This window comes from Alternaria triticimaculans, assembly GCF_023758025.1.
Source record: "Alternaria triticimaculans strain BMP 0046 chromosome Unknown scaffold_3, whole genome shotgun sequence".
NCBI lineage: Eukaryota > Fungi > Ascomycota > Dothideomycetes > Pleosporales > Pleosporaceae > Alternaria > Alternaria triticimaculans.
The window spans coordinates 2,154,686-2,181,162 of record NW_026055960.1 but is presented as its reverse complement, the minus strand read 5'-3'; the positions used below and the strand labels follow the sequence as shown (position 1 = coordinate 2,181,162).

The window sequence follows — 26,477 nt, the reverse complement described above, 5'->3', positions numbered from 1 at the left end:
AGCAGCGTAGCTGCTACGAGGACTAAATATTTACTGAAAGAGGAAGATGTACAAGAGAAAATAGAAAAGGCCACAGGCCGCTGAAAAGCTACTTCACGGTGCTCCAAGGTATAGCACTCGTCTCATTCTGCAACTTAGCAAGAAGCACCGGCGGGGATGTTGAGGCAGCTAGTGCTCTTCTTTCCGCCAGTGACGCTGTTACCGGTCCAGGTCCAGTTGGAGCAGCTGCCCTTACCGCAAAGAATGTAGACATCAGTACCCTTGGCAGCAACGGTACCCTTGACGTTCTGGATGGTAAGGCCAGTGATCGGGACACCGGTGGTGGGCTTGCCAGTGGGAGAGCCGTTCTGGTAGTCTTGCTGGATAACGATGCCGTACTTCGCAATGTTCTTGAGGGTGATGTTCTTGTATGTGACACCAGAGACAGCACCAGTGGCACCAGACACGGTCTTGATACGGACACCGTTGTCAGAGTTGGTGATGGTGGAGTCGGAGATGATGACGTTCTTGACAGTGTTGTCGCTGCGGCCACCTACAGAGCCGATGGAGATACCGTGTCCGCCAGAGCAGGTGCCGCCGGTGAAGTGGATGTCGGTACCAGAGTTGACAGCCAGGCAGTCGTCCTGGTTCTTGATGTTGGCGTTGGTGATGTACACACCGGTGGAGCTGCCGACGTCGAAAGCATCGGTGTTGTGACCGCCGTTGGTGACGTCACCAGCAGTGTTGTCGATGGTGATCTTGTCGAGGGTGAGATCCTGCGCGCCGTTGATAGAGAATCCCTGCACAGGGGTGTTCTTGACGTTGAGTCCAGTGATAGAAGACGAGATCATGGAATGGGCGTAGAAGAACTTGCCAAGTCAGTTGTAGCTCAGCAAAAGATCAGTATCAACATACCTTGGGCTTCGTCTTGCCGCCGTTGCTTCCCTTGCCATCCCACCACTTAGCACCATTTGCGTCAATGACATGGCCAGCGGCGCCAATGACTTTGATGTTGGTTCCCGAGACAGAGATGAGAGGGCCCTCCCACTCCTTGTAGCCGAAGGTGGTGGTGCCCTGGAAGGTGACGGTGGTGCCTGACTTGAGCTTTGTCAAGTCAAGGGTCGTTCCTGCTGGAACAGTCATACCCTGTATGACAATGGCAGAGCAAGAAGCCTTGTTCTTGATGGCTGTAGCAGCATCGGAGAAGGTGCAGCTTGCACGGGTGTCAAGACTGGAAGGAGCAGCCGAGACGAGCGCACCAGCGCCAAGAAGGAGAGAGGTAAGTGTGAAAGCAACCATGATGAATGTAGCTTGAAAATAGGATGATTGAAGGGAATGTAAGGCTGTTGTGTAGAGAATGAATGAATGAGTGACTTGATGGGTGCTGTAGAGGTGCCGCAAGGCAGCCTTTATACCAGGGCTTCATCGACAGTGGTACGTATTGATAGGTGGAGACATCGGAGGATTCACACGAGTCGTCGACAAGCTCATACTCCTTGAGCTTGTCATTGCTGGGCAAGGCTTGTCATCGCAGAAGGTCTAGGGTCCGCGAGAAATGAGGGCACAAAGCGGCTGGCACCTGCGCCGGTGTTCTCGCAGCATGTAACAGGTGGATCCTCGGTTGGGGCTACTCCGCTTTGTATAAATGAAACGAGATCTGGATGTGACCGAATCGCAGATGGTGGTGGGCGATCTCTGTGACAATTCTCCGTCAAATCGATTGCCAGCCTCGTAGCGCTGAGCAGAATCTCACTGCAACTAAGCATACAGCTTACCCAGAGTTGAATACTCTACAGCACGCGGGCAATCTGGGCTACTATCAGGTGTTCGTGTCTTGCCGTGTTAGATCAATGGTGAAACGAAACAACTGGTCCAGACGCGTGGCGCCGCTGTCGCGTGGCGCAAAAGGTCAGACGCCATTGCGGATACAGAAAGCACGTTCACACCGCCGGCCGCCGATTGATGGAATGTCACCAGCCACACCGTGAGACCTTCGTAGGATTGGAGCGATGCGCAGGATTGACGGAGAATTGTTTGAGTGAAAGGACAGCTGCATGACTTCCGGAGGGGTTTCTGGAAGCGAATCCGGATTAGCGCCCGACTAGCGTCCCGTCACCGAAAGTAACGGCAGCGACATCCCGCACCTGCATGAACCCTTTTCCATCTCATCGCCATCTCTCCAGTCGCGCACTGAGAGACTGTTACATCACTTGTATTGCATCTGCATCAACATAGTCGTGAACTCGCAGAACATTCATTGCAGCACGACTCCGGCTCCCAGGCACACGGTCCGCGGGCCAGTCGGACACGGGAAGTAATTAGGTATAGCCTCAAATCTCGGATCTACCCCTAGATTTTTCACCGCCACGCCGCTCTGGACACTATGAGTAATCATCGTCGCAGCTATGCTCACGATTTTCGGACGAAGAAACCACCTTGTGGCAAGCCCTCTACTAAAAGACTCCAGGCTACCCAGTTGCGCAACAGCATAGTCGCTATCCGACGCACCGCTCGTCCCATACCTTGCGCACCTGCTATGGCCGTCTTTTCATCAATGATCATGAACGGTCCTGGTTCTGGTTTCACCAGGTAGCGTACTAACCAGTCGGCGCACCAAAAGAGATACAAACAGCGCGTCCGAAAGACCTGCAGATCCATCTCTTCGATCCATGGTTCCGCCACAATCTGCACTTCCTTGAGCCCATCGATAGCGTTACCGAAAGCACAAGCTAAGGCAGCCATCGACGGAAGCGAGCATGCGTCGTCTGTGAAACCAATGCCGATGAGTTCCAGATAGTGCCGCTCCAGCATCTTCGCATAATTGCGCAAATTCGCGGTCGAAATCAGATCTCTGGTTGCATACGCAGAATCTACGAGAGCTGTTGCGTAGTGTGCAACGCGACTCGACACCAGGTCTTCGCTTAGGTCTCGAATGGACTTCCGTGCCCACTCCATGTTCTCTTCCATAGGGGACTGTGGAAAAAGGCTGGCCCCAACAGGCAGATGAACGTCGCGGCGTGCTTTCAGAACGACCTTATCTAGGAAGCTGGCTGCATTGGGATAGCTGCCTTCTAGATACACGTCGCCCGCCAGTCTCTTGATGTCAATTGGCAAATGAGCCAAGTTTTCCTTCTTGTATGCGTCAAATCGCTTGTCCTGCAGATGCTGCCGGTCTGGGGGAAGAGCTGGCGCTGGCGGTACGTCGAACATATCAAGTTTGGTGAAGATGGCGTTGATTGAGACACTGTCGAAAAGGATATCGTTAAAGTGGTTGGCATAATTTTCGATGGGAAAGTTGGTCACCAATTCTGTTAGTGATGGCTTCCCACGAGACTCGTCGCCTCTTGCTGCATTCAGGAGGCGGACGTCTTTGTCCGAGATGGTATTCAGATGGACATCCAAGCTCTTGCTCTCACGCATCGCGTCTGGATCATCGCAGACGTAATATAACGCCGCGTGTCCGCAGTCGTAGAGTATAGTAACTGGTGAGCTGGCTTCAGCCCGCTTTTGTACTGTCAGCGCTTCCAGCGGTCGGGGCGTGGCATCGCCTGTCAGGAAGACACTGTGTTTCCCCGAAGGACCGGTCGCTTTATCATCGCGCATTTCCCACACTACCGTTATTCGAATATCATCGAAGAAGTCACCTACATCGCCCTCAGAATAGAAGCTTGGTGCATCGCGCGCAGTGTCGATTGGGGGCCTCCATTCATGTTGGTGTCCAGTAAAGGCTGCGTTGATGGGACCGCCTAGTTTGAAGGCAAGGAGCGCGACCAAGAGAGGGTGTAACGTGTCTTCCCAGGCAGGCATTGACGTAGAAAGCTCAAGCGGACTAGATTGAGGCTCAGGCGATGAGCCCTCACTCGCGGCAACTTGCTCCTCGATCGACAAAGCTACAATCTCCTTGTCTTCTTCGACACCAAAGGTGAATGCGACAGCCTTGGACCTATCCAGTGTCTGCGCCAGAGTCCTGAACTTCTCGACTAGCTTGAAAGCAACATCGCGCTGAGCAAAGCCTTCTGTCTGCGCACACGCTGCAACGAGCGCATTCAGCATGTTGCGCCGATATTCAGATTTCCTCGCACACGCTCGGGCATCTTGAGGTCTCTCTTGCAGTACTTCGGTATGTTGGCGGCATGCAACTCTATCTGTCACCTAAAGATGGATGTACGAAGTCAGTGCTTGTCTCACATGCAGTTCGTACATCGGCAATTACTCACGAGCCGGCCTATGAGCTTGGTAGGTACCTGGAGAGCGACATTGAAGCGTTGCGGTCGGTTCATGTCGAGCTCTGGATCCACTAGTAGGTTGGAGTATATTGTGAAAGTACCCAGCGAAAGAGCTGTTGAAGCACTGGCCGTTGTCGCGTTGATATCGAAATAAGCTCGTCGGAAGAGTGCGATTGCCGTGAAACCGCAATGTGAGTGTAGCGCCAAGCTACAGATACAGGTAGTTCTCAGGGTACAGGTAATGTTTCCTTGTCCAGCTCTTTCACCTGTTAGCCTCACTTACTGGAAGCCAACAAGCGGTTTGAGACTGTCAAGCACATCGCCAATGTCTCACCCCACGATCAAACGCCTCTCAGGTCTTGGTACCACGTGCATCCGCTACTCGCAACATCCCGTTTGCAGTCTATCAGCTTTGCGGTAAGCTTCGTCGGCTCGCGATGCGGCAGAAGTGCGCTGGTTCAGACTCTGTTCATTCTATCCTTGGTCGTCAAGGTTGCAGTAGGTGTCCTCCAGACAGGCAACATTCGGATATGAGAACTGGTTGTCATAGGAAGTCAGATGCTCACCCTCGCATTCAGTGGTATGAGAAGCTGGTTCGTCGCACCGTTTCAGGCTGAACGAGATGTCAACAAGACGACTGCGCCATCTTTTCAACGATAGCGCCACGCAGTAACTACTCGATCAGTATGACCTTGCTTGAGCAAGACGCTGAGGCGATACTAAAACAGCAGGGAAAGGTATTGAGCGTGAGCTTTTCGTCAAATTCACCTTTCTGACGTCAGTTTACGACACACTCAATCTCTTTCCACAGCGTATCGGCATGAGCTCGGCGGAGCCATGAATTTCGAGTATTGCGCCCGCGAGCAGTGCGAAAAGAGCATTCGTTTGCGCGTCTTGTCCGTAGTCTCGATGACAGGACGTTGTGTGTGTGCGTATAGAGAGCGAAGATGACCCGGTCGTAGTTCTGGCGCTCTCGAAATGGCATTGTCTGCTAGTACGCTGTGGCCGCTCATGCACATTTGGAAACATGGACGCCAACGATTAGGTTTGCTGGGGCTCGAGCGCGAAGATGAGCCATCGAAGTAAGCACAAATGACTCGTGACAGATAGGCATGCGCTCATGTCAAAGATCTAATAGCGCGATGTAGGATATCATTGTACTGCAAAGAGAGGGTACGTAGTTGAGTATGTCAACATCGCGCCATAAGAGAAGTCTGAGATGCTTCATACAAACCTTGGGACTGACAAGGCATCTTGGTAGAACTTGGGCAGGAATCGGTGTGCGCGCAGCTTCGGAGGCGACGCCAGCGCCTGCACTCGCGCAGTCTATTTGAACGAACCGGGCCGTGGATCTGACAGCATTCTAGTGCCGATATTTCCTCCGCGACCGGTTGAACGAGAACGTTTCGACGTTTGCCATCGTCGCGACCAAGGTGGGGTGGAACAATCGATATTGTCAGCATCGAAATGAAGCCGGAAGATCGACCGCGAGTTGAGACCAGTGTGAATTCGCATCAAAGCCAAGCGATCGGGCTACATTACACCGCCAACAATGCGAAACCGATTGGAATACTACCAGATCTCTCAGCAAGTCAAATGTCAAGTAAGTCGATGGGTTGGCCTAACGGCGACGAGAATTGAGTTGTCAAGCTAAGCTAGAGCGACCAAGATCCCAACTTAGATTGCGCGGTCACATCTGACGTCCGTCGCCAACGTCAGCCCTATTATGTTCATGCGCCGTGACGGTAACCTCCGGTCGAAGTATCATCTTGGATCAGGGGAGCAATCGGATGAGGCGGGCGCCTTGTCAAAGATCAAGGGACACTCTAGACGAAACGAAGAAGCCCAAGAAGGCCCGACTCTGACAGACTAGCGAATAAACTCAGCGCTTGGACTGGGTTTAATTACCCACACCCCATGAACATGATCGCTTCGGTCCGTATACTCTGGAGAGCACTGCGAAACCTGGCTTGGAGAGCGTTGGCATGAACAGCGAAAGAGAGTTGTTCGCCGTTTCGAGTCCACGCCACGGCCAAATGTTAAGCTTTGGGGCTTGGACACCGACGTACACCGACGAAAGACCACTAGGTAGGGCAGTGGCCAATATGAGAGGTATGTAAGGACTGCATCCTCGTAATAGTTGCAGTATCCATCACACGCACATCCTGCAAGCTTCCCTTCAACCTCTTTTTTGACATTTTTGGCTACTCGCCGTCCTCTCTTTCAACATGCGTTTCTCCAACGCCGCCGCTCTCTTCTCTCTGGCCTCTGTAGGCTCGGCTGCTCCAGCCGTTCACGGCCACAAGCACGCACACGCACGTGATCTCGGTTACGGTGGTGGCTACGGTGGTGGTCAGTACCAGGCTGGTATCTTCTACGTCAACTGGGCCATCTACGCGCGCAAGCACATGGTCACCGACCTCCCCGCCGACAAATTGACCAAGGTCAACTACGGTTTCGCCAACGTCAACAACCAGACTGGTGAAGTCATTCTTACCGACGAGTGGGCTGATCTTCAGTTCCCCTACCCCGGAGATGTTGCCACCAACGGTACCCAGTTGCTTGGTAACTTCAACCAGCTTTACAAGCTCAAGCAGCAGAACCGCAACCTGAAGGTCATCCTCTCAGTCGGAGGCTGGAGCTTCAGGGCCAACTTCAAGCCTGCTCTTGCCACTGCTGAGGGCAGACAGAAGTTCTGCGACAGTTCCATCCAGCTGATCGCTGACTTGGGTATCGATGGCCTTGACATCGACTGGGAGTACCCAGAGGATGAGACCGATGGCGACAACTTTGTCGACACCCTCATGCGCTGCCGCCAGGTATGAATCATGTTAACACGGTTCGAATGATCGCAGGACTAACACCACAACAGACATTCGATGCCTACTCCGCAGTGAACGCCGCCGGCTACCACTTCGACCTTGGCATTTCCGCCCCAGCTGGTCCGGAACGTTTCGTCGTTATGCCCATTGCCAAGATGGACCCCTACGTTGACAACTGGAACCTGATGGCCTTCGACTACCAGGGCCCAGGTTTCTCCAACTACACTGGACACCTCAGCAACGTGTACCCCAGCTCCACCAACCCCAAGTCCACCAACGGCTGGAACAGCAAGTCAAAGTCTTTCGTCCCATTCAACACCAAGCAGGCCATCGATTACTACAAGATGAACATCGCTTCCCCCGCCAAGATCCAGCTCGGTATGCCCCTCTACGGTCGCGGATTCGCCAACGTCGTCGACATGAGCAAGGACCAACGCGGCCTCGGCCAGAAGTTCAACGGATCTACTGCAGGAACCTGGGAGCCTGGTACCCTTGACTACAAGGTCCTTCCCGTGAACGGCAGCAAGGTCTACACCGACAAGGAGACTCTCGCCAGCTGGAGTTGGGACCCTATTGCTAAGGAGCTCGTCACTTTCGACACACCCAAGGTCGCCTCCTGGAAGACTGACTACTTGATGGATGAGGGTCTCGGTGGTGCTTGGTGGTGGGAGTCATCTGGTGACTTCCCGGCCACCAGCGACAAGAGCATCGTTGCTACCGTTGTCAAGAAGCTTGGTGGTCCCGAGAGCTTTGTCCAAAACATGAACAACCTGTACTACCCCAAGTCCAAGTACTACAACATCCGCCCATCGGCCAACTCTACCTTGAGCCTGTTCTAGATAGTTGGTTGTAAGCGTCCCTGGCGCAGTAATGCGATCAGCTAGTTGATCACCAGTTTGGCACTTCCTTTCTTGAGAACCTTATTTTAGAAACCTTTTCACTTGCACTGTTGCTGCAAGACCTTAATGCAAGATACGCACGTGATGCAAATTCACGAGAAGCTCTCTCATCGAGTTAATAGACGTTTGACTTGACCACATTTGCCTTTCCTGCACTTTATTGACCTCGTAGTACTGTTAAAACATGCCTCACATGGGAGCAGCCTCCAGGCTGGAGCACGTCATCATCGTGTAGCCAACTTCATAGTCTGATGCACAAGTAAGTGATCTCCTCAATGCCAGAGCGCGCAGTCGAAGTTTGGTAGGCAGACAGAAGGGAGTCGTGGTGATGCGTCATCCCCGCCAAACTAGCCCAGGAGGCCACGCGCAAAGGCTGTGGCTGCAATCGGACCCACTTCCAGAATAAGACCGGCTTGTACAACCCCACCAACATGAATACCATCATATCACGACATTCCAACCAGCTTAGGGGCCTCTGCAAGCCATCTGGAGGTAACAACATCCGGATCTGCTTGCGTGCGACACGATCGGTGAACAGCATGTCGCAGCCCGTGCGACCGCGGCGGTTCGCACCACTGGATCCCGCGAAAAAGAAGGAAGGGGACACTAGACCACTGTTAAAGGGCATCGTGTTTGATGTCGACGGCACGTTATGTAGGTATTCTGATGTCGTGCACAGTTCTGTGTTCATGTACTGAATGACTTAGGTCTGCCTCAAAACTACATGTTCGCAGAGATGCGATCAGCCCTGGGGATCGAAAAGCCGACGGACATCCTGGACCACATCTACTCGCTACCCGAGGGCGAGCAAGAAGAAGCACAGGAGAAGATCCGGGACATTGAGCGCACCGCAATGAAGTCGCAACAGCCGCAGGCCGGGCTCGTGGAGCTCATGGAATATCTGGACTCTCGTGGCATCAAGAAGGGCATCTGCACACGCAACTTCGACGCACCTGTCACTCATCTTCTCACTACTTTTCTGCCAACATCAAAATTTAGCCCTGTCGTGACGCGAGAGTTCAGGCCACCCAAGCCCGACCCGGCAGGCATTCTGCACATTGCGAAGGACTGGATGCACGAAGACGGAGGAAAGAGTCTGATCATGGTTGGCGATTCAATTGACGACATGACGGCTGGTCATCGTGCGGGAGCTGCGACTGTGCTGCTAGTCAACGACGTCAACAAGCATCTTGCGGAGCACCAGCACACGGATCTCGTCGTTCAGCGGCTCGATGATCTCATCGACATTCTTGAGAGTGGGTTCGAGGGACGCGTAGAATCTAGCGAAGAGAAGTAGATGCAGGAGGGCAGTAGAGGAAGCTGTCTGTAAGAGCTGATGTGCAATACGCATTAACGAAGTCCGTCATTATGCGTCTTGAGACATCGTGCCCGTACTGTTCGTTGCTTGATGCTCGCTGGAGCAACTTCGCTGCGATGGTTGGGCCAGGCTGCGTGCAGGCTGAGGTGCAGCACGGGCCGCCCTCGAGCGCCACTAGTCGTCACAGTGCCGACCCGCCGCCAATCCCATGAAGCTCTCACAAGCATTCTTGCGCTGCACACTATCCGGGACAAGAGCACTGAGACCATGCATGAGCCCACGCTTCTTTTCGCCAATGTTCAGATCCTGTAAGCATTGAGCCAGCCTGGAGATCAGCGCACTGCATGCATGAGCCGGCTATTGGTATGAGCATAAAAGGATGCATGCTGCGCAGATCTGTGCTCCTTCTAGCAGAACGGAACGGAGTTAGACAAAATTGGGCCGTTCCGCACTCGTGGGCCATGGAGCCCTGCAATGAACAGCGATACCCATCCCCAAAGCTGTGATGAGCGGTACGGCCTACTTTCTATATTCGAGACAACCGCGAGAGGCAAAGGGGAAGGTGCTTCAGAACGTTGTTACCTAAACACGGCTGGGGGTGATCAGCCATCACTCCAATCAAGAGCCGATCACGTTGATCCCGGAGGCTACCTGCATCATGTACTTGAAACATCTGGATACGATAGGTCACCCAGGTGACTACGTTGGGTGTCTAAATCTCCATGGCTTGGCAGCCCAGTATATGTCCGCTCTCGCCGTGGTTATCATCGCAGTTTCCAACCCATCCGTCGCTTTCATTTGCTGCCAAGCAACCAGGGTCGAGCATACATCTCCTTCTGTCCTGCCACTTCTGGTTCCACACGACCAACGTCGCCGGCTAGCATGAGGTACACCACTGCCGCCTTCACAGGCCTACTGGCCATTTCTGGTGTCAGCGCCGGATCTACCTCCCGTACTTCTCACATCGAGGGCAACGAAGTTGTCGAACGTCTGAACACTGTACCTGAGGGATGGAGCGAGATTGGTGTTCCAGCGCCCGAGCGCAAGCTCCATTTCCGCATTGCAGTACGCTCGGTAAGTCATCGCGAAGCAGATCAGGAAGGCCTTCATGGTTGAGATATTGAAAGTCGAATACTGATCATCGCAGGCAAACCCAGATCTGTTTGAGAGGACGCTCATGGAGGTTTCAACTCCCAGCCACCCCCGCTACGGCCAGCACCTTAAGCGAGACGAACTGAAGGATCTCATCAAGCCAAGAGCCGACTCAACTGCAAATGTGCTCAACTGGCTCGAGCAATCCGGCGTCGAGCCTCGAGATATCCAGAACGACGGCGAATGGATCAACTTTCTCGCTCCTGTAAAGCGCGCAGAACAGATGATGGGCACCACGTTCAAGACCTACCAGAGCCAGGCACGTCCTGGAGTCAAGAGGACTCGTTCGTTGGGCTACTCTGTCCCCATGGAGGTTCGCAGCCACATTGACATGATCCAACCTACTACTCGCTTCGGTCAAATGCGCGCCGAAGATAGCCAAGTCCTCACACAGGAAATTGCGCCTTTCTCCAAGCTTGCTGCTGTTAATGCCACGTGTAACACAAGGATCACGCCTGATTGCCTCGCAGACCTTTACAACTTCCAGGACTATGACGTTAGCGACCAGGCCAACGTAACGATCGGAGTGAGCGGGTTCCTTGAGCAATACGCTCGTTTCAACGATCTCGACCTGTTCACACAGAGGTTTTCTCAAAGTCTCGCTGGTAAAAGCTTTGGAGTACAGTCTGTCAACGATGGACCATTTCCCCAGAACTCATCGGCCAATAGCGTCGAGGCCAATCTCGACATCCAGTACACAGCCGGCCTGGTGAACATATCAACCACATTTTACACTGTTCCAGGACGAGGACTGCTGGTTCCTGATCTTGATCAGCCCGATGAGGACGACAACAACAATGAGCCCTACTTGGATTTCTTCACTTACCTTGTGGGTCTGGAGGACGAAGAGCTGCCCCAAGTACTAACCACTTCGTACGGTGAGACGGAGCAAAGCGTTCCTGCCGAGTACGCCAAGAAGGTCTGCGATATGATCGGTCAGCTCGGTACTCGTGGCGTTTCAGTCATCTTCTGTAAGTATTCGTTCGAGCTTGGAGGCGAAAATGTCCTTAGATGTCATCAGCCGCGATGTCTGGGGGTACTATTGTCTTTAAGCTCGATCCTCACCCAGCCCTTCCATCGATATAAACATGGGTGCTAACAATACTCAGCGAGCGGTGATACTGGTCCAGGCTCTGCTTGCCAGACCAACGACGGCAAAAACACGACCCGTCTCCAGCCAATCTTCCCCGCCTCATGCCCCTACGTCACCTCCGTAGGTGGCACTCGCGGAGTAGAGCCTGAGCGTGCTGTTGATTTCTCTTCTGGTGGTTTCTCTGATCTGTGGCCTCGCCCAGCATACCAAGAGAAGGCTGTCTCCGACTATCTCGGCAAGCTCGGGTCTCAATGGGAAGGCCTTTACAATCCCAACGGCCGTGGATTTCCTGACGTCGCCGCTCAAGGACTAGGTTTCCAGGTAAGTCTTACTCCTTGTACGAGCTGTATGTGAGGCAAATACTGACTCTCGTTCTCTAGGTTGTTGATAAGGGTCGATTGTCGTCTGTCGGAGGAACTAGTGCCTCAGCGCCCGTCTTCGCATCGGTCGTTGCGCTTCTCAACAACGCTCGCATGGCGGCTGGCATGCCTTCACTCGGTTTCCTGAACCCTTGGATCTACGAGCAGGGCTACAAGGGTTTAAACGACATTGTCGATGGAGGCTCTCGTGGTTGCACTGGTCGTTCCATCTACTCCGGACTTCCAACCGCACTTGTGCCTTACGCTTCCTGGAATGCGACGGAGGGATGGGATCCTGTGACCGGTTATGGTACACCTGATTTCGAGCAACTGGTTCGCCTCGTAACTGCGCCGCAGTACGGTCAGCGCCGCGTTCGTCGTGGAGGCCTCCATGGTGAAGCATAGTGCAAGCAAAGACTTGTGACCTTCTTTACCTAGATATCTCTCCATCAATAGAGCAATTCCTATCATGAAATTGACACCCTGGATCCTAAATTGACGCAAGATTTTCCAGTTTGCTTGCTTTATTTCTGTGTAGTCGATATCAAAACGCGCCCCTCAGTGACGATGGCGGCTTCTCCGGGTGCGCGACCAATCAGCCACTTGACGCGCGGGAGCCACAACCGATTGTTGCTGACATGCTGACACTCTCACAAACCTTGAACGCACCTCAAGCCATAGCCCTGCAGACATCATTTCAACAGCCGTTGCTTCAGACCCTTCAGAGGAGACGGGAAAGCCCATGTGTTTGACTGACCACATTGTTTTCGTCACAGCGACTCGCCGCAGCATCGGTTTTCGCGAGCTTCCCCATGCGGTTAAAGCGCACAAGACTTATCTGCGCCGAAGCATGACAAGCATCCGCCATGGTGCTTGATCCTTCGACACCTGTATGGGAGCGATTTTCTCGAAGGCCGGCTTCAGCCAATCACGCAGCTCGACGACTTTTTGCCTCAGTACCTGACGACGCGCACTGAGCCTACCGTGGCCCCGGATCGCGGCCAGAGATAAGAGTTGGTGTCCAACAAGCCCGAAGAGATAGTTCCCCGTCCGCTATCAAGGAATACGAAGTGGACCTGCCAGTGCTTGAAGTCAGTGGCCGCATCTTTGGCGGGCCTTGGAGAAGCTTTGCGCCGTTAGCTTCGGTCCACCAGTGTGGTCGTGTGTCTAGTCGCATGCATTCCCCGCCTCTATCGCGGTCGTACCTGGAAAACAGTACCAGCATCATGAGCAATCGCAGCAATATCGATCTTTATCGCGCCATGTTCAAACGTCAACTACACAACTTCGCGATCGTGCGCATACAACTATATTTGAGTATAACGGAGCTCACGCGCAGGGTCAAGCGTTTGAATGATTTCGGTGTGCTTCGGGGGTAAGCAACAATATGCGACGGAACTTCACGCCTGCCTAATCAGGTAAAGAGCTGGAGCTATGTTCGCCATGAGCTATCTGTGTTTGTGCAGGTACAGGAAGATGTAGGCCGCGTCGCGTGCGTGGTAGACCCGAAGTGACGTCGGTCTGGCGCTCCACGCTTTTACTTCAAGAAGGCTGGGCTGCCCGCTCGGTTCCCTCTTCTTCACGGCCATTGATAGTCACAGCACGAGCTTGACTAACGAACAACCCCGGCACTGCGATCGCGAAGCACGTCAAGATGCAGCTTCTTTCACTCCTCGCTGTTGGTGGCCTCACAGCAAGCGTTTCCGCACGAAGCGCTCGCTCTGTCGGCAAGAAGACGGAACTTCCTCGTCCTCGTCTGACTGTCCCCGAGACCAGTCTTCGCCCTCACAAGCGTCAGACCACTCAGATTATCACCACTGAGGCGTCCAAGGGTATGGTGAACGCTTACTCTTACGCACCACTAGCTAAAAACTCTCAGCATTCGCTGTCAACGGAACTGCGGGAGCGATTCCCGACGTCGACTTCGACATTGGCGAGTCCTACGCTGGTCTTTTGCCCATCAGCGATGCCGCCAACGAGACCTCTGAACTGTACTTCTGGTTCTTCCCATCCGAGAACCCAGACGCGGATGACGAGATCACCATCTGGCTGAACGGTATGAGCAGTCACAAGTACATGATCGACAACCTCTAACATATTTCATAGGTGGCCCAGGTTGCTCTTCTCTAGAGGGATTCCTCCAAGAGAATGGTCCCATCTCCTGGCAATACGGCAGCGGCCCAGCAGCTGTATACAACCCCTGGAACTGGGCCAATCTCACCAACATGGTCTGGGTGGAACAGCCCGTAGGAACCGGATTCACCCAAGGAAACGCTACCGCTACCTCCCAGGAAGAGACCGCTGAGGAGTTCCTCGGCTTCTTCAAGAACTTCGTCGACACGTTCGGTCTGCAGAACCGCAAGGTGTACATCACTGGCGAGTCGTACGCCGGACGCTACGTCCCTTACATCGCCGATGCCATGTTGAGCAAGAACGACTCCTGCTACTACGACGTCAAGGGCATCATGTTCTACGACCCCAGTGTGGCCGAGGACGTCCTACTAGAGGACATCCCAGCTGTGCCCTTCGTCGACCAATGGGCCGGTCTCTTCAACTTCAACCAGACCTTCATGGACGACATCCACAACCGCTCCGAGGCCTGCGGCTACACCGAGTACATGGAGAAGTACCTTACTTTCCCTCCTCCCAGCAAGCTCCCGTACCCCGAGAAGGACGCCAAGACTGAAGGCTGCGGGCTGTGGGAAGACATTTACAACGCCGTCTTCTACACCAACCCTTGCTTCGACGTCTACGCTATTGCTACCACCTGCCCTCTCCTCTGGGACGTTCTCGGTTTCCCCGGTTCTTTCGACTACCTCCCTCCCAACACCGAGATCTACTTCAACCGCACCGAAGTCCAGAAGGCTATCAACGCGCCCATCCAGCCGTGGGCTGAGTGCTCCAACGGCGTTCTCGACACCGACTCGTCTCCCCAGTCGTCCTGGGAAGTCATCCCCCGTGTTATCGACGCCCTAGACCGCACCGTCATCGCACACGGCGAGCTCGACTACATCCTGCTCTACAATGGTACTCTCATGGCTATCCAGAACATGACTTGGGGCGGCATGCAGGGTTTCCAGAACCCGCCTGTCGATGACTTCTACGTCCCTTACCACGAGGACTTGAGCCTTACCAGTTTGAGTGCCAAGGGCCTCATGGGCAAGACCATCACCGAGAGGAAGTTGACGTACGTCCAGCAGGCTCTGAGTGGACACATGGTACCCCAGTACCAGCCTAGCAGCGCGTACCGCCAGCTTGAGTTCTTGCTTGGACGTATTGAGAGCTTGACCAGCCGGGAGCCTTTCACCACGCTGCCCAAGATCCCGCAGAGCAACGACACCAGCATCGTTTCTCGGGATCTTGGAGCCATGGGTGGAGAGTTCAAGAAGTGGTTCTAGACTATTAGTATGCCCGTTTAATGGTATAACGCAATGAACACGATTACGTCATTTAACTCATGAAGCATGCGTGATGATTGCGTAGATTGATTGTTCTACTGTGATGTCGAAACAACACTAACCGGCAACGTTCTCAGCCACCCTCCGCCCATCTTTACCCAACACGCCTTCTTGTCTCTGCGCCCTCTCCTCTGGCACCTCAGTGAAGATCTTGGTGATAGCCTCAATCGTGGTATTCCCCCCACTGAAGACGACGCCAATGTTCCAGCCCTTCTCCCCAGCCTCTCTCTCCACCATCTTCCTAAAGTCCTCGTTGAACAGTATAGTCGCCAGACCCACGACCGCGCTCGGCTCGACGAAGCACTTCATCCTCTCCAACACCAGCTTCATCGCATCTTTGATGTTCTGCTCTGTGACGGCGTAGAGACTATGCACATAGTCCTTGTTCGAGATAACACCCCATGTATGGTCACCGAGGGGCGTACGCAGGCCATCCGCGATAGTCAAGGTCTTGACGCTGGTAACGCGTTCGCCCGCTTCGACGCCCCTCCTCGCATCGTCACCACCCTGGAAACTAGGTTCTGCGCCGAAGACGCGTACCCCAGTGCCGTGGAGAGCGACTGCGATGCCACTCAGCATGCCGCCGCCACCACAGGGCGCGATGACTGCGTCGAGCTTGTCGCCGCTTCCCAGAAGCTTGCTGACTTGATCATGTATCTCCAACGCCATGGTGCCCTGGCCGAGTATGATGTGGGGATGGTCGTAGGGAGGGATCAGGGTAGCGCCTGTGTCCTTGATTACGTCTGCGACGACGGCTTCGCGTTCGGTGCTCGTGGAGCCGGAGAAGTGGATGTTGGCGTCTTGTGACCGCGTGCCTGCTATCTTCGAGGGCGTGGATATGGAGGGCATAACGATGTGTGCGGGTATTGAGAAGGTTCTTGCGGCAAGCGCGAGGGCCTGCGCATGGTTTCCTGTTGATGTTAGTCCTGCCTGCCTTGTCTGGTCATAAGTAGACGTACCGCTGCTGTGTGTGACTACTCCCTTTCTCTGCACTGCTTCCAATCCATCCCGCTCGATCAATCGGGTGACGGCATGGAAAGCGCCGCGTACTTTGAAGGCGCCGATGCGCTGGAAGTTTTCGCACTTGAAGAAGAGGTTCACCTTGGGCTTAGCGGGCTCTTGGCCTTCCCATTGGGTTCCCTGGAGTGCCTCTGGAGCTTGAGGCTTGTTGGCGAGAGTGTTGAGGGTGGTGTTGGTCAAGACGGGCGTGTCGTGGATGTGCGGCTTGATGAGGGCGTGGGCGGCTTCGACCGAGGCGCGCGTCAGGGAGGCATGGGGGGCTGCGGAGGACATGACTGCCACTGAAGAGAGCGGCGATGAGCTGGATGCATCCTGATTAAGACTGTCCAGGATGTGACTCAATGGGGGACCCGGGTACGATGGTGGGGAAGATAGCGCGGAGAGGAAGGCAAGGCAGACAGCGGGGACGCTCCGCGCGGGTCGCGCCTTCTGGCCAAACACGCGACGGATACTTTTCCGAGTTTCTCATCCACTCTTCCCTGAACGCGCCTTTCGACACAGCGACAGCTCGCCCATGTACAGTAGTTACGCGAAGATGCCTTTACCCCATATTCGCTGTCTCAAGCTGACACCCCAGACAAGCCCTCACCAAGTCGCTGTTTACCACCCCCGCGCCTGCCATGTTTGTCATTAGCATTACCAATGTTTCCATCCAAGAAGGACTAAAATGCCGTTCAGGCCGACCTGTCTCTTTCTTCATACTGAGATATCCAAGGTCACCTTTGGTTTATACCTTATTCGACACCATGATGGGATCCACTTGCAAACCATGGTTCCATGTTGCCATTTCCCATAGTTACGTGACTTCGAATTATGCGATGCTAATGAAAAGAAGATCCTGTCCCTTTAAATCGATCTCTCATACCATACTCAAACAGTCCGGTAATACCTATATCGCACTAAAGGTCGCCAAAACTGGAAGTCCTTGCAATCGGGTCAAGATCACGTCGGTACGCAGCAACCACATACCCAGAAGAGATGAACAGCCAAGTCGACTCCCCACCTAGACAGCTGGTTGAACTGTTCGGAGGATTGACCATGGCCGAGATCGGTTCCCACTCAACTCACACCACCCTTAGTGCCCTGGACTCATTACCCCCGACTTTACCAATGGATAACGCGCCATCATCAGCTTCCAACGACTTATCAAGCCGACCCATCTCAACCCAGTCCGAAGAGATGGCTTCTACATCGACTACCAATCCGCACCTCCCTAACGAGCTGATTATCCAAATCCTCCATCACGCTCTTCATCTCCGCCCCGGCTCATCCGGGCCACGACTACCTGTTTGCGCTGATCGATTTCAGAGCCATGTATCCCGCAACGGTCGCTTGGGTAGGTATCTGGTTATATCCAAGTCACTCTATCCCCTCGTTCTAGAGGCTTTCTACCGCGAGAACGAGTTTCGATGCGCCTCACGCGGGATAACTCTGAAGGTGTGGATGGAAGATAAGCCTCGGGAAAATCCTATCTTGCTGCCCCCGCCACATGCCAGACAGCATATTCGGCGACTGGAGTTGGTGATCTCTTTAGAATACTTTAGTCGGGATTTCACCACTTCATACCAGTGGCAAACACTCGTAAAGCTTTGCTCTGGGAGGGCCAGTCTTACTAGAGTCGAGTTCTTGCGCTTGGTGATAAAAGAAGCTCCAGGCATATATTGTGAAAGAAAACTTGCTTTAGACCAACTGAGAGTTGAGGGTCTTGTGATTAGGGCGAAGAAAGAGGTGGTCATTGAAGGCTGGAGAGCGGCAAAGCCATTTATCAAGGTGGAGGCTGAGGTCGTGAGATGGGTATAACAGTACGTCAGGAGTAGAAGTCTCCCTCACATTATTAGCAGTCACAAGGGACTTCACAAGTAAGCCAGGAGTCCTTTGACGTACTATCAGAGATCAATCATGCACCTTATAATTGAGCCTGAAGATATACGTAGCATTGGAAATCATCGCATTAAAACATGTCACAATAGCCAAGAGGTACTCACAGTAATCACAAGCGACATTCACCATGCACAAAAGCATGTTGGAGAAGACAAAGAATCTCATTCTGCACTACACTATGGCAATGACCAAGCCAGGAGACGACAAACCCCACAAACCACCACAAACAATTCACAAAGCTGCCCAGAGTCCGCTCAGCATGGCGCTCCTCAAGTCGGAGAGGCCAGCCTCGACGGTGATATTGAACTCATCACGAGCGCCGATCATGAAGCGAGCCTGATGGTAGATAGCGACCGCCGCCTCGGAGTCGGGGTTGCTGAAGATGGGAGTGATGTGAAGCTGAATCGTCCTCACATTCTGCATGGTCATCAGATCAGAGAGCTTCCGCAAGGTGTGGGCACTGCGACAGTGCTTGAAGAGGTCGGTCGTGTTGCGGAAGTAGATCCTGTTGTCGAGGATGCGGTCGGGCAGCACAGTCGGCTCTCCTGCGTAGCTGTCGGTGAGGACAAGCTGCACCCGGATGTGGCGGAGGGAGTGGAGGAGGTGGACAGAGGGCATGAGTGGCGCGCGGTGTGATGTCTTGGAGATGAACTCGAAATAGTTTTCTTCGTAGAAAACTTGGAGAGCGACCGCCTGGAATTGGCGGGAGACGATGCAGAGCTTGTGCAGTATGCACTTGTGGAGCATGGCGAAGCGGGTGGCATTGATTGGCCTGCCCCGAGGCGAGACCGAGGAGAAGATGAGGATGTTCATGAGAATCATCTTGAGGATCTCGTTGGGGAGAACAACGCTCGGACGAGGCGCAGGCGTCACCATTGTGATGGTGTTTGGAGAAGACATCGTGCTTGTAGCCGATGTGAGTGGAGGTGATGAGGAAGCGTGTTGTGCTTTGAGGTGTGTGAGAAGGTTTGAAAGTGCTCGGAAAAAGAAGTTTGAAGGCGACTTTGTACTGGAGAAGTGAGGAACTTTCAGGCTGAGGGAACTGAAGGGAGGCAGGGGGACGCCAGTTTATATAGACAGAGGGAGACCCTCTAGCGTCTCCTCCAGAAGAACGGTACGCCGCTGAAGAAGAGCGAGGAAGTCTGAAGCTTCCTAATTCTGCAGAATGGAAGCATGAAGTCTGCGATGAAACCGGGCCCCTGTCCTAGGATATGGCCTCTGATTCGTTATGGGGCTGTCCATTCTGTGTCCTTCACCGTACTAGTAGCCTTCATATCTGACTAGACGTCTTCTTTGGGCTCCGATTGGCGGCAGAAAGGCTACCGGAGACCTTCTGGCAGTGTGAATGCTGCCTTGGCAGTGAATCAATCACTAGTGATGCTTCTTTCAGCGACGATGGAAGAAGAACGAATCGAGTATGTCCAGGACTAGATCTAAAAGGGGTAGGTGGCTTCCTTGGATATCCGTACGAGTCCGGCGAATCAAGACACTTAGGCGGCGGCGTGGCTCTGTTGTTACCAAGTGAAAGGGTGAGGGCAATAGTGGTGGAAGGCCGAAGCAATCGCTGAGGTAGAGGAGCGTTACAAAGATTTGAAAAAAACTTCCAGAAGGCGCACATGTCGGTAAGGCTGTGCCATCCTGCAAGAAGAGCTCGAGTAGCGTCCGATGCCTTCAGTCTTGCTTTGCTTGCTGTGGAAGCACCATGAAGCTGACTGGAGTCAACTATGGCGTTCCTTTGCCAGGTAGTTCTTTGCGCTGCACAGCTGGCTGCGTCCGCGGGGAAGCTGCTACCAAACACCGACCACCAATATCGACACCGAAATTTTGGAGCACCAGCTGCATCCCCAGTTGACGAAGCGACAGCACAGGAAGTGAGCCGTACCCATCGCATACTTCTCACGAGACGAACCAGACCTTGCCCACAGTCGTTGCCGATGCAAGCTGCCGCGCCTGCTCCTCTCGAACCCCGACGACCCTCCCCCTCTTCTCCGCAACGGCGGCGACAACGAGTTGAAGGAACTTGGACGAGATGACAACAAGGAGGATGCCCGAACAACTGCACTGTGCAAGATAGGCCAGTTGAGGAGACAAGAGTGGTGACTCCGTGGCAAGAAAACTCTTCAGCTTCGACGCGGGAGGGTATCGCAACAAGCCAACGAGAAGAAACATGGAAAGCGACTGTAGAAGACAGCGCGATGGCAGCATGAAGACGCCACTTCAATGCTCATCGAAAAGAGATCCAGAGAGCAGGCCGGGCACAGGCGATACCAGGACACCATGTAGGCAAACCTCAGCGGAGAAGAGCCATGTGAACCTGGAGATACATTAGTCGGTGGTCACAGAGGACTGAATTTGGCAAATCACGTTAGGATCATGGCAATAGTATCAGAGACAACAGGTCGCAGTCGCCACGCTGCGCGGCAGGACACACATTAGCGGACGCGAAAGTCGAGGTCCAGGACGAATGGGTGCATGGGCGCATGGCACGCATACGAACAAGCTCGTGGTCTGGGAACCGTACCTCGAACGTACCCCAGGATATACACTGCTACATCGCCCGTAGAGCGCATAACCTTAGGGTAAGTTTCGGTATCAGGATCGCGACACGTCGAGGACGAGCTTGTTCGTACTGTCGTGTCGCAATACCGTGGGAGAGACCTGTAAATGTATTAGTTGACGTCAATGAGTGCAAATTTCACAGGTCAATGGCAAGGCAGTGAGGCATGGTGTTGGTGTAGGAAAGAGGAAAGTCCTAGGCAGCTGGGCAAGATTGAACTTCCGCCTTGGTCTGTGCGCGCTAGCATGGTCATCTCCGTCGCCGGCCATGATCGCTCCCAGTCATCTCCTGCAACCTTGGCAACTACACACCGCTTTCCATGCGCGAAATCGACAATACATTGTGATATGCTATGACCAAGAGGTCCCATGCCAACATAGCCTCCTCGCAAGCAGAGCCTCCAGAGCGACAGACGTCGTACGATGGGGAGCGTAGCGGAAGCCACGAGGACGGGGATGGCTCGTCGCTGAAGAAGCCGCGATCGTTCATGGCGACCTTGGTATGTGGTCAAGAAATGACATGCACTGCTCTGCTGACTAGGGAAGGCTTGCGACATCTGCAGATCGAGGAAGACGCGCTGTGATGAAGATCGGCCAAGATGCGGCTACTGTAGGAACATGAACTTGGAGTGCACGTATCAGGCACCACGCAGTACGAAGAAAGACCAGTCATTGGCTTTGGCAATTAATGCAATTCGAAGACTGGAAGCAAAGATCGAAGACCTGACAACGGCGATCAATACGCCCAAGCCGTCGTCTACATTACCACTTTCGCCGGCAGGGCCCATCAACGACCATCAGTCACCCCACACCATCTTCTCACAACCAAGTCCAGGATACCACGTCTCGGCGATGCCCTCTCACCACTCTCATAATGGCAGGCTAAGCATACACGACTTAGCAATGTCGCCACAAGTCGTGGGATCTCCCGCCAAAAGTCCTTTCCCAGTGATGGAAGTTCAAGGCGCAGTAAATCTTTCCTTCAGCCAACATCGTGTCGCGCTCTGGCCGGCCATACAGCAAATACTCCCTAGCGGTTTCGTCTCTGTCCGAGCAGAGCTTCCAGAGGACTACATAGTCGATATTGAGAACCGGCGAGCGCAGCTGCCGATACATATCGATCGTCCCTACGGCACTGTCCCTGAGAGCTGGCTGATGAGCCTCCCACAATCGGCAGTCAAAGGCCTTGCAGATGCCTATTTTGCCGTCTTCCACCGTAACACGCCGATCCTTGACAAGTATCATTTCTTCTCAAGCACACTAGGCACAGCTATGGAGAACGAGTTCGGGTACGACGTGGAGTCTGCGCTGGTACTCAACGTGCTTGCCTTAGGTTGCTTAGCTGTCAAGGCTCACGAGGAAGGCGACTTTGCTCTTCCCTCGCGCCACTCTCCAGCCAGACGTGGCTTCGTGCACCCGGATTGGTACGAACTCGTTGCAGATGATCCACCGGGGCTCAAATTCTTCAACGAAGCAAGGCATCGCTTCGGCTTCCTCATGTGCGATAACGATGTTCAAGCAGGTCAATTTTACATGCTTTCGACCCTGTATTATGCTCAGATTCTCCGGCCTCTCGATTCTTGGACCACCGTGAACAGAGCGGCCCTCTGTTGCGCTAGCATTCTCACCCGCACGGGAGCGATTGACTATGACTCATGGGAGGGCGATATGTTATCACGATTGTTTTGGTGTACTTTGATGTACGAAACAGTCATCACACAGGAACTGGACCTACTTCCGCATAGCGGCCTATTAGACTACGAGCCAGATACGCCTCTACCGAAGTTTACCCAATGCCCACGGCCAAAGACGTCCATATCGGGACTGCTTACCGATGAAGAGGACTCCTTCTTCAACTTTCACTTTCTCGCTCAAGCGGCCCATCGCATCATCCTGACACGCGTAAAGCAGAGCCTGTATACCTTTGCGGAGAAAGACGGTTACCCCAGCGCCAGTTTGACAGCCGAAATGCATCACCAACTAGAGCAGTGGCGCGCAAACCTCCCACCGTCGCTTCAGTTCTCCGACACCGACAAGGCCAGTGACTCACCCAGCCCTGCACACGTCATCGCGAAGGCCATGCTGCGAAGCCGCTACCTCGTCGCAAAGTTCCACATTGGCCGTCCGTTCCTCTACAAAGCGCTGCATGCACCAGCGTACACCAGTGATGCAGAGTACAACGAGGTGCGCGAGGGTCTTCGCGGTGGCATGTACTGGCCAACTACCATGGGTCTTTGCACGCAAATGTTGTCAGCTCTACCAATCAAGTTTGGGTGGTGTTGTCAGTGCTTTGGACAGGTGCTATTGTTTCACGCCGTAGCGCAGTCGCCGGACCCAAGATTACGAGAAACGCTGCCGGAGGGATGGCGCGAGTGGGTAGATATCATGATGGCCCTGATCGAGAGTTGTGCGAGAAGCAGTCCTGGTATTGCAAAGGACTACGAGCTATTGCGCTTGTTGGACGCCTAGCTCCAGACGTGCAGTATGGACACGCTCGCGAGACTCTACAGATTGCTGCTGTAACGTCAGTGTAGTCCATAGGTATACAGCCAACATGATTAAATTTTCTAACGAGTTCGCGTGAGACCCTGCGTCACGCTGCCAGACGTAACACGGTACCACAGATGCTCGAGCCAGGCTTTTGTCAGCCGTCGTCGTCGCATTTGGGCACTCAACGTACGACTAATTCTGTGTTTCAGCAAAAGTCAATTGCGAGAAGGTCGAGACGAAGGAAGACACGATGAGCCTTGTTTGCGGTTTCTAGGATGGTCATGTCTTATGCTCCGACTGATGGTGATGTTTCAGCACCGCCGCACCCGTGTCGATCCTGCCATCTACAGCCGAGTACGAGAGGCTTGCGTGTACAAAGTGGCTACTAAGCTGACTATCGTAAAGGCGCATGCGGCACCGGCTCGTTGGGCTAACCCAGTGCACGACACATTGCGCACAAGAACCAAGTTGTGAATACATAACAGGCCCATGTTTGCATCTCGAATATCCTCATCGCAGTCCCACAGGCGTCGATGGGGAGCATAGCACAGCCACAGAGCGCGCATCCCAGATCTCGGCGTTTCAGCCTTCCAGCCCTCTCCCGGCGCGGCAGCTAAGCCCAATTAGACGGTAGTGGCCCCTGCATTGCTTAGGGATGGAAGCAAGGATCTACCGACTGACACAACTGCCACTAAACTGGGGCGTGTCGGCCGCCTCCTTTGAGGCAGAGGGACACTTTGCTTGTCATCCTGCTTTTCTTACCACTCCTTTTTGGCACCCGGCGCAGCGCTTCTCCGGTATCCGCATACATTGTCATCTTTGGCGTACACCACTTTCTTTCCGTGGTGTCCACTGCGCGACGCACGCTTCATTGTTGAGATTCGGCATCTTTGGGAAATTATTGGATTGGACTGGGCCAACTGGATTTGGATGCAAAAGAGCGAGGGCCTGATACTCGAATCCCACGCGCAGGCGAACTGGATCGCATCCTAGGCCTCTGAACCCCAGAGGACGAACCGCGACGATGGCCGACTACTCATACCAATCGCTGGCCAATATGGGACCACAAGGGAGATGGCGGCGTGTGCTGTTGATTGCCATAATACCCATGGCATTGGCTCTGCTTTACTTCAGCTCTCCTTCATACGTGCCGAGCAGTCTTCGGGCACAGTACGTGTCGCGATTCTTGATTATTGGCAACAACTGACGAGGCGCAGATTCCCGCATACGCAAAATGTTTCCCTCCCCAAAGACGACATTTCGATGGCGACGATAATAAAAGCACTCTACGGCCCGATATTACATCCGATCGATGCCGCCAACTTTACCGACGAGGACGGAGATATATACAGACTAGCAGGGGAACCGAAGTTCAAGAGCAAGTTGGGCAAGAAGGTGCTCATCCTGGATATCGACAGTCGGCCGTTGACGGAGAAGGGCCAGCTCATGGACCCACAATTGAAGTGGAAGGGCATGCGCTCGTTGAGTGCGGGCATGCTCGGGCATTACATGTTTGGTACGTTGTCGACCACACAGGAGGAGACATCCAGGGCCGTTCGGCACGTGGAGTGGACAGCGAGCGACTCGGCTAACTTCTGACAGCGCAAATACACGGCTACGATTACAAGTTCATCCGCGCACCCGATTACGCCGACCGGTGGGGCACCTGGGTCAAGGTTCCCATGATGAAGGAGGCGCTCAAGACCCACGAGTACATCGTCTTCATGGACTCGGATGTCATGTTCCACTACCCCCATCTGCCTCTCGAATGGCTGCTCAACTACTGGAACATGACCGACGATACTCTCGCCATGATGTCCATTGACCCGAACGAACCGCAAAACTACGATGCGAAGGGCAACCGATATCTGAACACTGGTTTCGTGATCGCACGGCAGAGCAAGAGGACACAAGAGATGTACAAGGCCTGGGCGGAATGCCCTTCTGAGACCAAGTACAAGGGTTGCGCGCACTGGAAGACCGACTGGGCACACGAACAGGCTGCTTTCGGAAACTACCTGCGCTACGACTACGACCGACCGGACGACATTCGCGTTCTCCCCTGCGTCGAAGCCAACGGTGCACCCGAGGCTGCGAACCGAGGCGGCTGCAAAGGCGTCTTTGTACGACATTTCTGGGTTGACAAGGGCCTGGTGGCTAAGAACCTGGCGGACAGCGTCATGCAGTACTTCCTACCACGATTACACGAGGCGTACCTGGGCTCAGCGAGCGAGCACATTGTCGACGCAAAGGGCTTCAAGCTCGAGGGCGCGGAGCTCATCGAGATGACCGAAGAAGAGAAGGCAGCGGCCAAGAAAGGACAGGGCAAGAACCAGAAAGATGAAGGGTGGTAGGACGACTCTGAACTTCGCAACGGCCTTTGACCCTCACCTCGCGCTCGCGCATTGCATTTTATTTCACCAATCTTGCGCCATCTACCGCACGATCTTTATATAACCACCATATATGCCGCTGCTATTTCATGGCAGTACTTTTCTGTCGGCGTCTACAGGCGTCCCATGTCTTATCGTCATGTCTTTGTACAGCGATTTTTCAAGCATGTTACATCATTATATTAGACTTGGGTGGGACGGGCATCAAAGACGGCTTTCCTTGATCATGTATGAGAATTGTTAGGCAAGAATAGCCACTTGGAATACCACCTCTTTTCACGTTGTCGATTGCGTCGAGCAAATACGTTGGTGATGCACAGGTACGTCAACGTCTTTTGTTTACTGATCTGTATCGCAGATATCGTGTGCCGGCCGGGTACCTCCTTCCCTCTCGGCACCATGACGCACGCAACAACCCCGGGAACATCCATGGATGACGACGATCGACTTATCTCCACGAGCGTTACAAAAGCCTGGCAAGAACCACCAGCCTCGCGCAATACGCCACTGCACGCGCCTTCTGCTATCGCGATGCAGTGTCGCAAACGATGTGCAGTCGCATTGGTGCACTGCACCTCCCCCGCTCTTGTGCGACGCCAACGATAACGACTATATTGCGGCGTGGCACTTCGAGTGGAACGACTGGTTCGGGTTTAGATGGACGAATCTGCTCTGCAGCAGCCGACGTGAGGGCCGACGACATGGATGCATTCCATCTAGTCACGCTTGCCAGATCTCGTTCAGTCCGCAAGACCGGGTACTTCCCTCTGCACTTCACTTGGTTGTCCCGTCGATGCAGACGTCATGAAGCATTCTATCGGCAGAAGATTG

General features: G+C 53.8%; 10 protein-coding genes across 10 annotated transcripts; 6 read left to right on the top strand and 4 right to left on the bottom strand.

Annotated features, from left to right (window-relative positions):
- Positions 1-134: 134 nt before the first annotated feature.
- PGN1 (glycoside hydrolase 28 protein) lies at positions 135-1,278 on the bottom strand (the record flags this gene model as incomplete). The annotated part of the gene is made up of 2 exons (XM_049364063.1): positions 135-848; positions 895-1,278. 2 exons carry the CDS (start codon positions 1,276-1,278, stop codon positions 135-137), a joined length of 1,098 nt encoding a protein of 365 aa, XP_049224728.1.
- Positions 1,279-2,388: 1,110 nt separating this feature from the next.
- J4E78_003422 (uncharacterized protein) lies at positions 2,389-4,032 on the bottom strand (the record flags this gene model as incomplete). The annotated part of the gene is made up of 1 exon (XM_049364062.1): positions 2,389-4,032. One exon carries the CDS (start codon positions 4,030-4,032, stop codon positions 2,389-2,391), a length of 1,644 nt encoding a protein of 547 aa, XP_049224727.1.
- Positions 4,033-6,433: 2,401 nt separating this feature from the next.
- On the top strand, positions 6,434-7,866 carry J4E78_003421 (uncharacterized protein; the record flags this gene model as incomplete). The annotated part of the gene is made up of 2 exons (XM_049364061.1): positions 6,434-7,024; positions 7,078-7,866. The coding sequence occupies 2 exons, from the start codon at positions 6,434-6,436 to the stop codon at positions 7,864-7,866; spliced, it is 1,380 nt and encodes a 459-aa protein (XP_049224726.1).
- A 491-nt stretch (positions 7,867-8,357) lies between these two features.
- Positions 8,358-9,223, top strand: J4E78_003420 (uncharacterized protein; the record flags this gene model as incomplete). Its single annotated transcript, XM_049364060.1, has 2 exons — positions 8,358-8,580; positions 8,634-9,223. 2 exons carry the CDS (start codon positions 8,358-8,360, stop codon positions 9,221-9,223), a joined length of 813 nt encoding a protein of 270 aa, XP_049224725.1.
- A 903-nt stretch (positions 9,224-10,126) lies between these two features.
- J4E78_003419 (uncharacterized protein) lies at positions 10,127-12,253 on the top strand (the record flags this gene model as incomplete). Its single annotated transcript, XM_049364059.1, has 4 exons — positions 10,127-10,318; positions 10,392-11,367; positions 11,506-11,810; positions 11,870-12,253. The coding sequence occupies 4 exons, from the start codon at positions 10,127-10,129 to the stop codon at positions 12,251-12,253; spliced, it is 1,857 nt and encodes a 618-aa protein (XP_049224724.1).
- Positions 12,254-13,502: 1,249 nt separating this feature from the next.
- J4E78_003418 (uncharacterized protein) lies at positions 13,503-15,246 on the top strand (the record flags this gene model as incomplete). The annotated part of the gene is made up of 3 exons (XM_049364058.1): positions 13,503-13,680; positions 13,728-13,904; positions 13,955-15,246. 3 exons carry the CDS (start codon positions 13,503-13,505, stop codon positions 15,244-15,246), a joined length of 1,647 nt encoding a protein of 548 aa, XP_049224723.1.
- Positions 15,247-15,363: 117 nt separating this feature from the next.
- On the bottom strand, positions 15,364-16,876 carry J4E78_003417 (uncharacterized protein; the record flags this gene model as incomplete). The annotated part of the gene is made up of 3 exons (XM_049364057.1): positions 15,364-16,217; positions 16,266-16,777; positions 16,872-16,876. 3 exons carry the CDS (start codon positions 16,874-16,876, stop codon positions 15,364-15,366), a joined length of 1,371 nt encoding a protein of 456 aa, XP_049224722.1.
- A 1,562-nt stretch (positions 16,877-18,438) lies between these two features.
- Positions 18,439-19,083, bottom strand: J4E78_003416 (uncharacterized protein; the record flags this gene model as incomplete). Its single annotated transcript, XM_049364056.1, has 1 exon — positions 18,439-19,083. One exon carries the CDS (start codon positions 19,081-19,083, stop codon positions 18,439-18,441), a length of 645 nt encoding a protein of 214 aa, XP_049224721.1.
- Positions 19,084-21,116: 2,033 nt separating this feature from the next.
- Positions 21,117-23,232, top strand: J4E78_003415 (uncharacterized protein; the record flags this gene model as incomplete). Its single annotated transcript, XM_049364055.1, has 2 exons — positions 21,117-21,263; positions 21,310-23,232. 2 exons carry the CDS (start codon positions 21,117-21,119, stop codon positions 23,230-23,232), a joined length of 2,070 nt encoding a protein of 689 aa, XP_049224720.1.
- A 1,045-nt stretch (positions 23,233-24,277) lies between these two features.
- Positions 24,278-25,607, top strand: J4E78_003414 (uncharacterized protein; the record flags this gene model as incomplete). The annotated part of the gene is made up of 3 exons (XM_049364054.1): positions 24,278-24,423; positions 24,471-24,769; positions 24,856-25,607. The coding sequence occupies 3 exons, from the start codon at positions 24,278-24,280 to the stop codon at positions 25,605-25,607; spliced, it is 1,197 nt and encodes a 398-aa protein (XP_049224719.1).
- Positions 25,608-26,477: the final 870 nt, after the last annotated feature.